Genomic DNA, 14,575 nt, shown 5'->3' with positions numbered 1-14,575 from the left:
CCCTTAGAGCTCAGTACACGCACCTCACTCAGGAAAGCCTTTCCTCCCTGCCTAGTCTGGGCTCTCCTGAGCCCAGCACCCCTCCCTCAGCGCGCCTGTCACAGCTCACTTCTCCATCTGTTTCTCTGGTTATCGATTACTGCCGGTCTCCCCCTCAAGAGCGTGTCTGCCTTTGCTCGCCACTGTATGCTCAGTGCTAGCACAGTTTCTGGCACATAGAGCCTCTCAATAAATATTTGTAGATACACAGATGAACACCTGAACACATGATTGAAGGCAGTGGACAGGTCACCCTTACAGGGAGATCACACGGGCCCTCAGTAAGTAAGCACTTGAGGATTGTTAGATAGCAGAATGTGTGATTATCCTGATCAAAAACTTGACATTTTTCATACAGTTTTGTACAATATACTTATGAGGACATTTTTCTGCATTGATATTATTGAAATCAAACTACAAAATCATATTAAATATAGAGCTTATGCCTGTAGCCATAGAGGCTGTGTCTTTCTAGTATTAAACCCAACTCTGGTGATTTCATGTCAGTAAAATAATGTCACTGGTCACATTAAATTAACATTCATTTGTAGCCTTGTTTAGTTTGAAGGTCTGATTTGGGTTTAGGGTTGCATTAAGTACTTAGGTATGAGGATTTATGCCTAGATTTATGTTGAAACATATTTAAGTAACAATACAATAAATTAATTTAAATTAACACTGGGTATCCATGAGAATTTTTTTCTTTTAGAAACAAAGTCTACTACATTACTCATGTTGAGTAACACTGATGTAGGATGGGGATCACGTTGACCTCTTAGGTCCTCTCCAACTATAATATTTTGATTCCAGTCTTATGTTATGTACTAAGAAACTGAGATTCAAGCTATACAGAAGGCATTCAGGAGGGGGTCAAAAGGAGAAAGCAAGGCATCCTTCTACCAGACACTAGACCAGACTAGGTATTTTCACCTGACAAACCTTTCCTAAGCAATAATATTCCTAAAAGCATATAAAATAGAATGAATTATTTACCAGCATCTCAAAAATCTCAGAGGAAGAACTGAAAAACAAAATGTTTTCCAATATTAAATGAAGCAAAGCACCAGAGAGGCTCTGCTAGGCCACCTTTGGTTAAATACAAAAACTCAGATGACTTATGCTTAACACTTATGAAGGCCAAATTAATCAAGCAAATCTCCTGGATCTTACATATTGAATGGCTCTCATCAACTTTAGGTAATTGTGGCTTAGGTAATTGTGGTCCTTTAGCTGTTTCAACCTGAATACACCTGCTGGTCGCTTAACCGGTAAAGAAAGCACAAAGTCCCCAACTTGCTGATTCCTTTTCCTGCCTCTTGTTCCTCTTCATCACTCATGTTCATTTCCCTGAATTAAGACCAGTCTCAAACCTATTTCCTTCGGAGGGCTTTTTAAATCCCCACACCCCATGTTTACTTCTGCACTTTACATAGTCCCCATTAAATTATTTACATGTGTCCAAGGTATGTCAAAATTACCCTCTTGCTTCTTGCATTTAATCCCAACAAGACAACAAGTTTGTTGAGAGAGGGAACAAGACTTCTTTTTGTACTCCAGAAGGCCTGGAACTAGGAACTCGAAAAGTGCTCACCAATGGCAAAACCAGAGTATTATTCTGTGGGCCTGTTCCATAACTCCTCAGCTTTTGTTTTCACGTTTAGTGCATTCAGAGACACGGTAAAGCAATGGAAAACCAATCGTTTTTCATCAAGTTAACTACTTTTGAAATGTTCAGGAAAAAAGACATTTAAATTCCAATTCTTTGCTTTTGAATGTCCCCAGGAATTGATTTTTAAAACAATCCTTAATATTAAAAACATTTTAGAAAACAGAAGTTGAAAAGGCTTAGCAACCCACATGATAACAACAAATTGATTTTAGTAGCAGAAATTGAAATACGACACCTGGAACAGCATTTAAACCTGGATGTGTATAAACATCTATATCTTTGTGTCTGAACAAAATCAACTTCAAGCTCATATAAAAATATTCTATCTGAAAAACCTGCACACAACCTAGTTAATGCATATTTTTTTGAACTGAGCATATAATAAGAACAACTTATCATTTTCATATACAAATAAACACACTTCATCTTTTACTACCAAGGTCTGAAGAAACCACAACATTTGAAAAAGAATAAACACATAATTTCTGCTTAACTTGTGGTGTTAAGAGGTTGGGTATACAATTCTAATATGCTGTTTCCATACAGTCTTCAAGTTCAAATCACAGATCTTTTCCCAATGTAAAGGAAGCAAAATCATTTATAGAGTATTTGTTTAAAAGGTGAACAACTGTTCTTCATTTAGGTACAAGGCAAGCATTTTAGACTGATTTCAATCAGAAATTCTTTGTTTCGCAAATACAATTCCTATGGTTGGTGGTTATACTAGTAATCTAAAAATAAAACAAGTTAGTTCTGGTTTCATTGAATAAATCACCACAAGTACAACTTGCCTCCACAATAAAGGAGCCTCAAATTTTAAAATACTTTCTTTTTCCTAAGGGGAAAAAAATGTAAGTTTCTGAAACAATATATCTATAAATAAGAAGATTAAATAACATGCAGTCTTCAACATGATATAGGCAATAGCTCTGCTACTATAAAAATGCAAACCAAAAGCCAAGAATCTTAAATACCCACATCGTGGGGACACTGCAGTTTATTGATCTGCAGTCAGACCTTTTGGCCAGGTGTTGAAGCAGAAATATAAAATAATGTTACTGCATTCCTCACTGGCAAAAAGAACGCCAAATTAGTTCAAAAAGTCTTTTCTGACGAAAATAATGAATTCCTCCCCTTTCTCTCCAACAAGGAACCTCTTCTAAAGGGGGAAAAAAAAATCCGCACCATAAAAAAATAAATAATGCAAAACAGATACCTCCGGCCTCTTTGATGCTGCACAGCTTGACAAGCCGTTTGCATGAAAATAATTCCCTTCAATTCAGGAAACTCAAGGATCTCGAGGTAATCTTGAACGACTTTCCAATCTGGGATCATGTAATGAGTCACGTCACTAGACAAGAGTTTCCCATCTGAAGCATAATTCAAAACAGAAGAGATTAGACAACGTTTGCAAACTTAGTTTATTATGATTTCAATGTCACGGTGCCCCAGTGTGCAGAACAACTTCCAATCTTAACTACATTGTGTAGTTTTTGTTTTGTTTTGTTTTTTTGCGGTACGCGGGCCTCTCACTGTTGTGGCCTCTCCCGTTGCGGAGCACAGGCTCCGGACGCACAGGCTCAGCGGCCATGGCTCACGGGCCATGGCTCCGTGGCATTTGGGATCTTCCCGGACCGGGGCACGAGCCCATGTCCTCTGCATCGGCAGGCGGACTCTCAACCACTGCGCCACCAGGGAAGCCCCACTGTGTAGTTTTTAAAAGACAAATCTACTTTGGTAGAGGCCCAACGTTCAGGTAAATTCAGCACCTTCATTTTTCTGAAGCTGTGATAATAAAAGCTCAACGTGGTTTATGGTGTTGCCAGTAATGCAAAAGATGACGGATTAAAAAAAAACACACAAAAACAACCAAATCTTCAGCACAACTTAACTATATATTGTTAACCCACTGACCTACACTCACATTCCAATGGGGCTCCCCAAATACACGTTAACCACTTGTTTATGCCCAGCCATTTCAAGTCGGTTGTGTCTCAAGCTTGTGAACGTGTTCAAAAGTCTCCAAGGGCCAAAAAGACTGAATTGACTAGAAAAGATGCTCAGTGCAAGCAGGGGCGGTGGTGACATTTCCACCTAGCCCGCGTCTCGGAGCTGGTTAGTCAAGCTGTAATTGAAATGTTCACCTTAACCGTAAGCTGAGGATCCCAAATATTCGCTGAAAAGGACCACCACGCTCCTCTCCCACCATAGGGAAGAGAACCAGTAACCATCGTTAAGTCGGCCACCCCAGCAGCCCAGAAATCAAGTGGAGGAAGGTGTAGTGGGCAGCCGACCCAAATCCAATTTCCCCATGACCTTCCTGTACAACGAGGGCCCAGATGATCCACAAATCCTACAGTCAAGAGGGTTCTCCACTGGATGTCTGAGGCCTAGGTGCTGGCAGGGAGCAAAGCAAAGAAATGTACAACGAGGAGCGGCAGAGCGTCAGCTCCGCGTGCCCGGCTCGCACTGCAGGGCCCACAGCTCGGGTCCACCGGATTTCACTGCGGCGAGCCTGGGGGCAGGACGCTCCAGCGCCCACAGGCCCCTCGGAAAGCCCCAAGCCGCGCCCTCTGCGCTGCGGGGGCGCCCGCCTCTCGGCCCTTTCGTTTAACCGGGCAGAGCAGTCGGGAGTCGCTGTGGAGCGACAGCGGAGACGTGGTGCGGCTCGGAAGCCGCCGGCCCCTCGCGCCCGACCTGCAGCCGGGCCGGAGGTGATGCCTGGAGGCCGGCGGAGGCCCGGGGGCCTCGGACTCGTCAACACCACGGCCTCGCGCTCCGCCTCTGGGACGCGCCCTTCCGCCTCACGGCCGACGCTTTACCCCGGCGCCGCCGCCCTGACGCCCGCCCGGTCTCGGCCCCCGGCGATCCCGCCCGGGCCGCCCCGCTCCCGCCGGTCCTCGTCTGCCCACCCTCCCCAGCCTCCACCCCCTGCCCTGACCGTTGCGGCAGATGGCGGGCTGCGGGCAGAGCGGGCTGTTGCAGGGCACGCTGGGCCGCAGGTAGTGCTCCCGCACGATCCGCAGCGTCCGGCCCTGGAAGGTCCTCAGGAGCAGCACCTTCTCCCGCTTCTGCAGCATGCTGGCGGCGCTCCCCGGGCAGAGCTCCGGGCCCCGCGAGGCCGCCCGGAGCAAGCGGCTGGGAAGCGGCGGGCGCAGCGCGGCGCGGGCGGAGGCGAGGCCGAGGCTTCGGGCCCGCCCCCTCGGCCTGGTTTCCGCGGAGCTCCTGGCCGGTGGGACCTCCTGGCGGCGGCCTAAGCGCTCCGGGCTCCGCACCGAAACCGCCGTAACGGCCCGCGTCCTGGGGTTGCGAGCAGCAGGAGGCCGGCGGTCTGGGCGCCGCAGCTGGGCCCACAGTCTCCCCCCAACCCCGCCTCAGTTTCTCCCCTCCCTACAATTGCCTGGGGGTGGAATTGCCTGGGAGGGGTGGAAACCACGCAAAAGACTTAAGGGAGACAACCATAATACAGGTCTTCCTCCGCTTAACGATGGGGTTACGTCCTGATAAACCCATCTAGGTTGAAAATTTATTTAACACAGCTAACCTACCCAACATCACAGCTTAACCCAGCCTACCTTAAACCTGCTCAGAACACTTACATTGGTCTACAGTTGGGCAGAATCATCTAACACAAAGCCTATTTTATGACAGTGTTGAGTATCTCAAGTAATTTATTGAACACTGCTGAAAGTGAAAAACAGAATGGTTGCAAGCGTATCGGTTGTTCACCCTGTGCTGTCTGGGAGCTGGGACTTGCCCGCCTGCTCAGCGTCACGCAAGAGTAACGCTAGACCGGAAAAGATAAAAATTCCAGGTGGGTATCACTTTCACACCGTGGCAAAGTCCAAAAATTGTAAGTGGAACCATGGGAAGTCGGAACCGTCTGTACATGGAAGCTAGTTTAAAGTCTTGCGAAGATTTGCTGCAGCTCTGAAGGATTATTGTACTTTGTTTCTACCCTCAGGTTCATGTGGGAATGGGGCTGCCTTATTAATATGGATAATTATTAGTGTTTTGTATTAATATAGACAATTATTAGTACGTTCTGTTTGTTGCTCTTGCTATCACTGAAAGAGCTAAAAGAGCCAGCAAATAAGCCAGCACCCCTGCCAGCCCAACATTTTTTCCCCTTTAAAAAGCTGTATTTATTTTTAATTTCTTGTATTTTTAATCCATATAAAAATTCAAACAGTGCAGATAAAATGGAAACTAATCTCTTCCTCTGAGGTAAACATTATCTATTCAACCTCAACATGATGGCGTTTGCAGCCTCTGGCAAAGGAATTTTCCTTTAAATTTGATAGAGACTAACACACAGTCTCTTCTGAGATCATACTCTTGGCTGGATGGAAGCCACTGTTCCGCCAAGCTCTCAACAAAGACTTTTGAACTGCATCAGGAGCTTTACAAAGAAGTGTCACATTTAATTTCCACAACAAGTCAGTGGAGTCAGGCACTATTATCCCCATTTTACAGACGATGAAACAGGATTACAGAGGTTAAGTGTCCAAGATTACACAATTATTAAATGATGGAATCAATATTCAAGACAGAATCTGGCTGAATCCAAAACAGGCTCTTCACTAATTACCATGCTATTCACAGATGAATAAAATATAGCTCTTGTATCCAAGGAGTTTCTAGTCAACTTGTTGAGCAATAGTTAAGGAAGCTCAACCAGCTGGCTGGGAACATTGGCGCTTCCTGTTATGCTAAAGTGAGCAGAACTAGAGTATCCTGTTTGATCACTTACTCTAGGGGAACATATTAAAAAGTCATGTTCCCTCACTCATTGCATTTTAAAAAATATTTATTTATTTTTGGCTGCGTTGGGTCTTCGTTGCTGCGTGTGGGCTTTCTCTGATTGCGGCGAGAGGGGGCTACCCCCAGGCTTCTCATTGGGTGGCTTCTCGTTGCGGAGCTTGGGCTCTAGGCGCGTGGGCTTCAGTAATTGCAGCACACGGGCTCAGTAGTTGTGGCTCGCAGGCCGTAGAGCGCAGGCTCAGTAGTTGTGGAGCACAGACTTAGTTGCTATGTGGCATGTGGGATCTTCCTGGTCCAGGGATCGAACCCGTGTCCCCTGCACTGGCAGGCAGCTTCTTAACCACTGGGCCACCAGGGAACTCCCCTCACTGCATTTTAATGTCAAGTTATCTGCAGTGTGGGACGATATGAGTGAGATCTGAGACAGAATTTCACAAGTTAGGTGAACATTACAGTGCTGGTCCACAGACCAGAGCACTAGGAGGGCCCATAGGCAACCAACAGTGCAGGAGGTCAGTTCTAGAGACCCCAGAGGACAGACAAGCAACAGGATTTGACCCCTACATAAAAATGCTTCTAACAGCTGCCCATGATTCCCTCCAAAGCTCTCCGATTTTCATTTTTCTTTTACTTCTGATTATATGTCCTTAACATCTCTCTTTAGCATTTCGTAACTTTAAACTTTCTCTAAATTGGGACTAATGATCTTTTAAGGTCGAGAGTATGTCTGGGGCCTGTTGAAAGTTGATGTTATCGGTATTTAAAATAATCCAAGGCCCATCAAGCACTTCTTTTGCTTGCATGGCAGCAATAATGTACAAAGTATGTTCTCAAAAGCATGCTCCCTTAGTTCTTCGAGCTGATGATCTAAAATGGACAAGAATGCCTTTTTGTTGATTCGTTTGTAGATACAAATATGTTTCTCTATCAGTCAGAATAAACTAGGTTATGCTGCAGTAATATACAACTTCAAAAATACTAGTGACTTAAAACAAGATGTTGCGTGGGTACCTGTAGGATCCATTCTGTATTCTTTCTCCAGGGCCCAGGCTGATGGAGCCAGTCCTCACTGGAACACTGTTTGCTGTTCATTGGCAGAGGGAAGGGAGCCCTCGAGACAGCCCACAACGGCAATTAAAAGCTCAGTCCAGAAGTGATACATGTTGCTTCTGCCTATTGGCCAGAGCTAGTCACGTGAAAACACATCCAAGGTCGAAAAAGTGTGGGGTGGGGTGCTTGTGTTGCGTAGTGCGGATGCTCCCTCCTGGCTTGAAGGCAGTGCGCTGAGACCCTTCGGTGAGCGGCACTGGTGACTCCTTGTCTGTCCTTAACTCAGACCCCTTAGCCCTAAGTCAGTTGACTCTACCATCACCTCAGCACTTGTACCTATGACGACTCCAGCTCGGCCCACTCTGGTCCCACCTCTTTTTACAGTGCTGATCTACATGTGATTTCTTGTGGCAGAGACTGGCTCTCTGTTAACCAAATCCATGTCCTTTTTTCCTCTGGGCACAGGTGAAACACATTTCCCAGCCTCCCTTGCACGTAGATAGGTGTGGCCACAGAATGGAATGGCACCCTTTCCAGGCCTGACCCTTAAAAACCTCCCATGGATATTGCGCTTTCCTGTTCCTGAATGGATGCCAAAGCCCAGGGGATCTTGGAAGCCTGCATGTTAGACAGCACACACACCGACCCCTCGCACCAACTGTGCAGTTCTTCAGGGAACTGTTTATAGTTCCCTGAAGAACTGTGCAGAGCACAGCCCTGCCTTGCCTACCCAGGAGCATCCACAGGGGTCTCTTGCAGGGGAGAAATAAACTTTTCTTATAGCAGCTGTGTTACCCTAAGGAATACACACCCACTTTACAAAGGAGATTAAGGAACTTGCCGAAGACTTGCCTATTTGTTTAAAAACTCCTCACTGGATATTAAAAGTCCTGATGAAACTGCTTCAGGATCCTCCAGCAGTTCTAAATTTCAGTGCCACACTGGGAAGGATGCTTGGTGGCCTGCTTCCTTTGCAGTTTTCCCTTTCCTTGTCAATCCGAGCGCAGATGGACCACCTGGTGCCCAGATAGCATAATGCTGTGACAGCTTGTAGTGCTCTCTTGCTGATAGAAATCTCTGATTGTGATCTGGTTTACCTGGTGCCTGACTGCAGTCTCCTTCAGGCTGAACACGAGCGTGCTTATGCTGCAGGAGTTTGTAGTGTTTGCCTGCCTTTTTTGCAGAGGCGCCCTGGGAGTGCAGACATCAGCAACCACTGGATTATTATCAAAAGGACTCATCCAACGGTTAGCCCAGAGAGGGTGGGGCATCTTTACAAAGAGCTAAGAGGGCAGGGAGGTTAAGTATATAAAAGGAATTCTGGACAGTGAGCTCCAAGGGCTAGAGGGGATTACTGAAGCGGCTTTGAAATATTCTGTCTTTATTTATTAACCTGCTTGTTGCAACACATTCCAACAATTCTGAAGGATGCCAAGTAAAAACGGTGAAGTTCTGCTTGCATGCAAAGTCTACTTCTCCCAAGTAATTTACCACTGCTGGTATCTGATATGCATCCTAGAAGTCTTTAAATATAAGGCAAAGTTGGCAACTTTTTGAAGAGCTTGTCAATCTATGCAGCATCAACTACTTACCGGCTAATGTTTCTCAAGCTTTTACTAGGTGCCAGGCCCTGCTCTAAGCACTTTTCCTGTGTTTTCTCATTTAATCCTCAAAACAATGCCTGGACTGTAATACTGTTACCAATTTCATTTTGCAGGCAAGGAGACCAAAGTACAGGAGGACTGAATAATTGCCCCAGGCCACACACTCAAGCAAGACTTGGAACCCAAGCAGTTTGGTTACAGAGTCCAGGCAGTGATGACCCAGCCATGGCACCTTTCAGCTGGTAAACAGCCAGGTACAGAATGGGGTACATTCTTCGTAGCGGACCATTGGATAAACTCAGTTATTTTAGTTTAGGGAATTGGAAACAATGGGTTTCAAATATTGACCCTACTACTTTCCTAACTTCCCTGGGCCTTAGTGATTTCAATTATAAAATACAGCTAGCAAAACAGATGTTGCTGAGTATCAGTATTAACGCGTCAATGACTCTAAAGGGTCATGTAAATGTCTAATATTATCCCATTTAGCTGAAGAATCAGCTTACTTTCATTTGTGCTCCATCTCAGTGGAAGAGTCATTGGAGGACAAACTGCTGCTGAGATTGCTCTGCTACTTGTGTTAGGGATAATTTAATTTCCTATCTGTTAAAGGCTGTTAATCCTTGATTTTCACTTTTCTCAGCAGATACAATGACTCCCTTTTGGCTTTCTAAACACCCTGTGAATCCCCATAATCCACTTTGCAATGATTACTCTAAAATGTTCTGCTTAACTCTTTCTAATTTTTTAAAAGAGAAAATTATTTTGTGCTTACCAATTGTATCTCGCCAAGATAAAAAATTTTTACTGTACTGTTAACGTACCGATAATTTTGCCCTTCTACCACAAAGGGGCGCTGTTTCATTGATTTTTGTTTGCGGGGAGGGTGCTTCAGCTAAAGTACCTTCTGCGCTGGTATCTGAGCTGTTGAAATTTGGCCTTTCATATGTTGCCATTAAAATGCAACCAGTTATTTGAGACAAGAAACAAACCAGCAAATAACCTTAACATTAAACTATACCTTCATCCAAGGAGCTCAAAGATCCAGATGCTCCAAAATTAATTAGAAACTAAGCTTCAATGATTAATACAGAAAAGAAAAAGAAAATCCGTTAAGTCTTGAAGCAGACTAAAAGAAAATTCAGTTATGTGGATAGCCATTTATAATTCAAATATAGAAACGTTACTATCTGTCATTTTAATTTTTTTGTATTGGTGTTATTTGATGAAATTGTTTTCATTCATCTGGTAGGATTATTATTACCAGTGAAATACCAGTCATGGTGAAGAGTTATTTCATTGGATGAATGTATTACAAGGAGTTTTCCTGTTTAGTTTACTATTTTGTTACTGCGTATGTTTGAATTTGAGAAAGTGAATTCCATTTTATATCTTACAATGATAAACTTTGAATTCTAAAACCTAATAATTACGGTAGAAATGTTGTGAAAAAAAATGGAAAAGAGAATAAGGAGTACTTAGTAATAATCCTAACCTCTAGGAAATCCTCCAGGTTTTGGATAACTATAAACAAAGTATTAGATTTTAAACCTTAAATTTAGTTACTTAATAATCAAAAGGCATGTTAAACTACACATTTGTTATCTTGTTCTAAAGGAAGAAGAATGAGGGCCGAAAGTTAAAATTACATTATACTTAACTTTCTTTACATTTTAGGCCAGAGCAAGGCCTATTTCTGTTCGTATTAGGTTTCTTTTGCTGCATAACGAATTACCATAAACTTAGCAGCTTCAAACACTCATTCATTACCTCAGTTTCTGGAGTCAGAAGCCGGGGCATGGCCGCATTAGGTTCTTGGCTCAGGGTCTCACAAGACAGAAATCAATGTGTCAGCTGGGCTGATGCCCTTCTAAAGCTTGGGGTCTTCTTTCAAGCTCACATAGTTGTTGGCAGAATTCAGTTCCTTGCAGCTGTAGGGCCCTGGCTCCTCTTCTCTTGCTGGATATTAGGCAGGGCTCTAAAGATGGGCTGGATGTTAGGAGGCCACCCACAGTTCCTTGCCATGTGGCCCCTCCATAGGCCCTTTCACACTTCAAAATCTCTTTCACCTGGAGAACCCAGTTCCTTTAAGGGCCACTGAGGATAATCTTCTATTTTAAGGTCAACAGATGTGAGAATTTAATTGCATTTGCAGAATCCCTTCACAGCAGCACCTAGGTCAGTGTTTAACTGAGTAACCTGGGGAAGGTGTGTGTACACTGGGGCACAGGAATCCTGAGACCATCTTAGAATCCTGCCTACCTTTATTAGTCTGTTCAGGCTGGTATAACAAAATACTACAGACTGGGTAGTCTATAAAAAACAGAAATTTATTTCTCACAGTTCTGGAGTCTGGAAGTTGGAGATCATGGTGGCAACATAGTTGGGTGAGGGTCCTCTTCTGGGTTTCAGATTTCTTATTGAATCCTCATATGGCAGAAAGGGCTAGGGGTCTCTCTGGAGCCTCTTTTGTAAGGCACTAATTCCATTCATGAGGGTTCCACCTCATGATTTAAGCAACTCCCAAAGGTCCCACCTACTAATACTATCACCTTTGGGGGTTAGGATTGCAACATATGAATTTTGGGGGGACACAAACACTCAGACCATAGCACTACCATAATAACGCTTTATAACAAACATTTGAACTCAATAAGTTATATTTAAAATGATGGTATTTATTAAGTATCTGAGAGCAGCATAAATGACTTTAAAAAAAAATGAGAGAACCAAGCCAATAATTCAGAGGCTATATGAAAGTAAATGAATGATAGATAATGCTGCCTTGGTTAGTTCAAGCTAAGGAGGAGAAAACTCCACCAATACAAACCCACGTTCTATTAATTTTCAAGTAGCAGTGATTTATGCTGGGCCCAGAATTCACTGAGGAATCATTGCATAGAGTCCAGCCCCTTTTGCTAACACAGGATCAACTTGGAGCGGGCAGTGTGTCTAGGGGATCTGGTGGGTAAGAACCATCTCCTTTTGTTTTACCCCTAAGTTGCTACAGAGGAGTGATGCTGTATCCCCCAGATTAAGATCCTCTCTTAAAATCCCACTGTGACAGGTGATAGGTCGCCTTGGCATTTTTGAATATTCGAATTTTAAATTTAAAATGTCATCATCATCAGAGGCGTCATTCATTGTGTCGCTGACTCCCGTCATCAAACCCAGGAAAGTGGGAGCCTGCCAGTATTTGCAGCCCATCTTCCGTGTAGAATTGTGATGGGGTCAGAGCCATGATTAAGGAAACTTCTCTGATTGCAGTGTTTGGGTGGGGAAAAGCAGGAGAGTTTTCTTCTCAATTTTTTTCTATTAAATCTGACAATTTAAGAGATATCGTTAAAAAAAATTCTTCTCCCCAGGAGAGAAAAGGCTTGGCTCTTCAATATCTTTCATTGAAACCATAAGGCTCTTGTTATATTCACCATATTAGCCTTCAAGGCCTTGTCTTTTCTGACTTGGAGCACTGAAGGCATTTTGATCCCCTTCCAGTTCTACAAACAACGTTCTTTAATCAGCTTGAGGCATCACTTGATCAGAGAAAAGCACTTCCTCACTCCCTAATGCAAACAGCACCTGCCAATCCCCCATCCAGAAGCAAGAGAGAAGGGCTGTTCTTTGAGCCCGCAGAGCACTGTTGTTTCAAATGTACATTAAACCAAAGAAAATAACCTGAAACCTACAGCCTCATTAATAGATGCAGAGCATAGTGGCATTTAGAGATTTAAAAAAACAAGTCCACGGACCCACATATCCACACAACATATTTGTTTACTTATGGCCAGTGTGAAAAGCCTGGTATTGATAGCGTGGTGTTTCATTTCCACTGGCATTAAGTTCATCATCTTAGTGAAAATGTAAAAAGGATAAATAACTAAATGGGAGGTAAAAAGTGTATTGTTAATTGTATTGTTGATTAATACTGAGCAGGCTGTAATAAACCACACATTTTTCTTTCAAACTACTTGTTTTAAGCTTTCTCCAATTTTAGAAGGGTAGGATATATATATATATATATATATATATATACGAATATATAAAAATATATAAATGTATATATATTTTAAATAATTTGATATGTACATATGACATATAATGTATATATCACATATATATTATATATGTAAAATCAGTTATGATTAGCTGTGTTGTGCTGCAGCAATAAACAACCCTCAAATCTCAGTGAGTTAAAACAACAAAGGTTATTTCTTGTTCACACTGTATGTGCCTCCACTCTGGGGTGTCAAATGTTTGTTTGTTTTGGCCACGCCATGAGGCCTGTGGGATCTTAGTTCCCTGACCAGGGATGGAACCCACGTCCTCGGCGGTGAAAGCGTGGAGCCCTAACCACTTGGCCTCCAGGGAATTCCCTGTCCCTCCACTCTGCGTCATCCTTACCAAGAGAGCTAGGCTGATGGAGGCTCCCTTTAGTGCCTCTGCAATTGCTCTGCAGGGGAAGAAGAATGAGACAAACTGTGGACACACTCTTAAAGATTCCAGTTGGAAATGACACTGGTGACTTCTGCTCACATATCACTAGCCAAAGCAAGTCACTTGGTCACACCCAATTCCAAGGGCAGAAGACAGCCAGAGATATTTGGTGAACAGTGCTAATATCTCTCTGTTTCTCTCTCTCACACACACACTCTCTCTCTATATATATATCTATATATCTATATTTAATGTGTAGATTGAAAAGGGGGGAAATAAGTTCAGTTGTAGCCAAGTGAATAGAGTCAACTTTGATTTATCATTGTAATATTGTTACTAAGTTTAGAATCATTGAAAACAATGACATAGGCTATGTTCATAGAATATACTGCAGTCATTTTGAAGCATAAGGCAGATCTTTATGTACAGACATGCAAATATCCCCCACAAATATTGAATTTTAAAAAGAGCAAATAGCAGAATACTATGCTATCATTTATTTGAAAAAAGACATATAATTACATTTATGTGCATATGCCTCTGTGTGTGTGTGTCTGTGGGTGTGTGTGTGACATGCATAGGAAAAGGCCTAGAAAGGTTATTACCAAACAGTTACTACTCATGGGGAACAGAGAGGGATTTGTGTGGCATGTAAGAGACTATCACCCTTTTTACTTTGCATAATCTGTATTGTTTGAATTAATTACATCCATTTATTCATGTATTGTTGTATTATTTTACTAGGGCTGCCTCAACAAATTACCACAAAATTGACAGAACAGAAATTTACTCTTTCACAGTTCTTGAGACCAGAAGTCTGAAATCTGTCAGGACCGTGCTTCCTCCCAAGGCTCTAGGGGAGAATCTGTTCTTTTCCTCTTCCAGCTGTTGGTGGCTGTTGGCATTCCTTGACTTGTGGCCGCATCACTCCAGTCTCTGCCTCCATGGTCACATTGCTCTCTCCTCTTCTGTGTGTCTCCTCTGTGTGTCTCTTCTAAGCATATTTGTCACTGGA

The 14,575-nt window shown here is 43.2% G+C and overlaps 1 protein-coding gene and 1 long non-coding RNA gene across 12 annotated transcripts in view; one reads left to right on the top strand and one right to left on the bottom strand.

Moving 5' to 3' along the window:
* The window catches only part of DIS3L (DIS3 like exosome 3'-5' exoribonuclease), a 34,447-nt gene extending 29,567 nt beyond the window's left edge, over positions 1-4,880 (bottom strand). Inside the window, exons 1-2 of one of the 5 annotated variants that reach the window (XM_027123378.1) lie at positions 4,650-4,880; positions 2,925-3,078 (exon numbers count right to left, since the gene is read on the bottom strand). In XM_027123378.1, coding sequence (XP_026979179.1) covers positions 2,925-3,078; positions 4,650-4,788 — 293 coding nt within the window. In that variant the 5' untranslated portion in view covers positions 4,789-4,880. Of the gene's footprint in view, positions 1-2,924; positions 3,079-3,852; positions 4,315-4,649 lie in introns of those variants that run through there. The other 4 variants (XM_027123377.1, XM_027123381.1, XM_027123379.1 and 1 more) reach the window with 4 other exon arrangements.
* LOC113629152 (uncharacterized) overlaps positions 4,399-14,575 on the top strand; it is a 38,702-nt gene continuing 28,525 nt past the window's right edge. For 4 of the 7 annotated variants that reach the window (XR_003436406.1, XR_003436404.1, XR_003436409.1 and 1 more), the window contains exons 1-3: positions 4,399-4,710; positions 5,360-5,522; positions 9,240-9,380. This is a non-coding gene — a long non-coding RNA (uncharacterized LOC113629152). Of the gene's footprint in view, positions 4,711-5,359; positions 5,523-9,239; positions 11,848-12,491; positions 14,458-14,575 lie in introns of those variants that run through there. The other 3 variants (XR_003436408.1, XR_003436407.1, XR_003436403.1) reach the window with 3 other exon arrangements.

Source organism: Aethalodelphis obliquidens, unplaced genomic scaffold (assembly GCF_003676395.1).
Source record: "Aethalodelphis obliquidens isolate GAN/ISIS:26980383/991018 unplaced genomic scaffold, ASM367639v1 scaffold26, whole genome shotgun sequence".
NCBI classification, from domain to species: domain Eukaryota; kingdom Metazoa; phylum Chordata; class Mammalia; order Artiodactyla; family Delphinidae; genus Aethalodelphis; species Aethalodelphis obliquidens.
The sequence above is the reverse complement of the archived record's forward strand: the minus strand, read 5'-3'. Positions and strand labels throughout refer to the sequence as shown.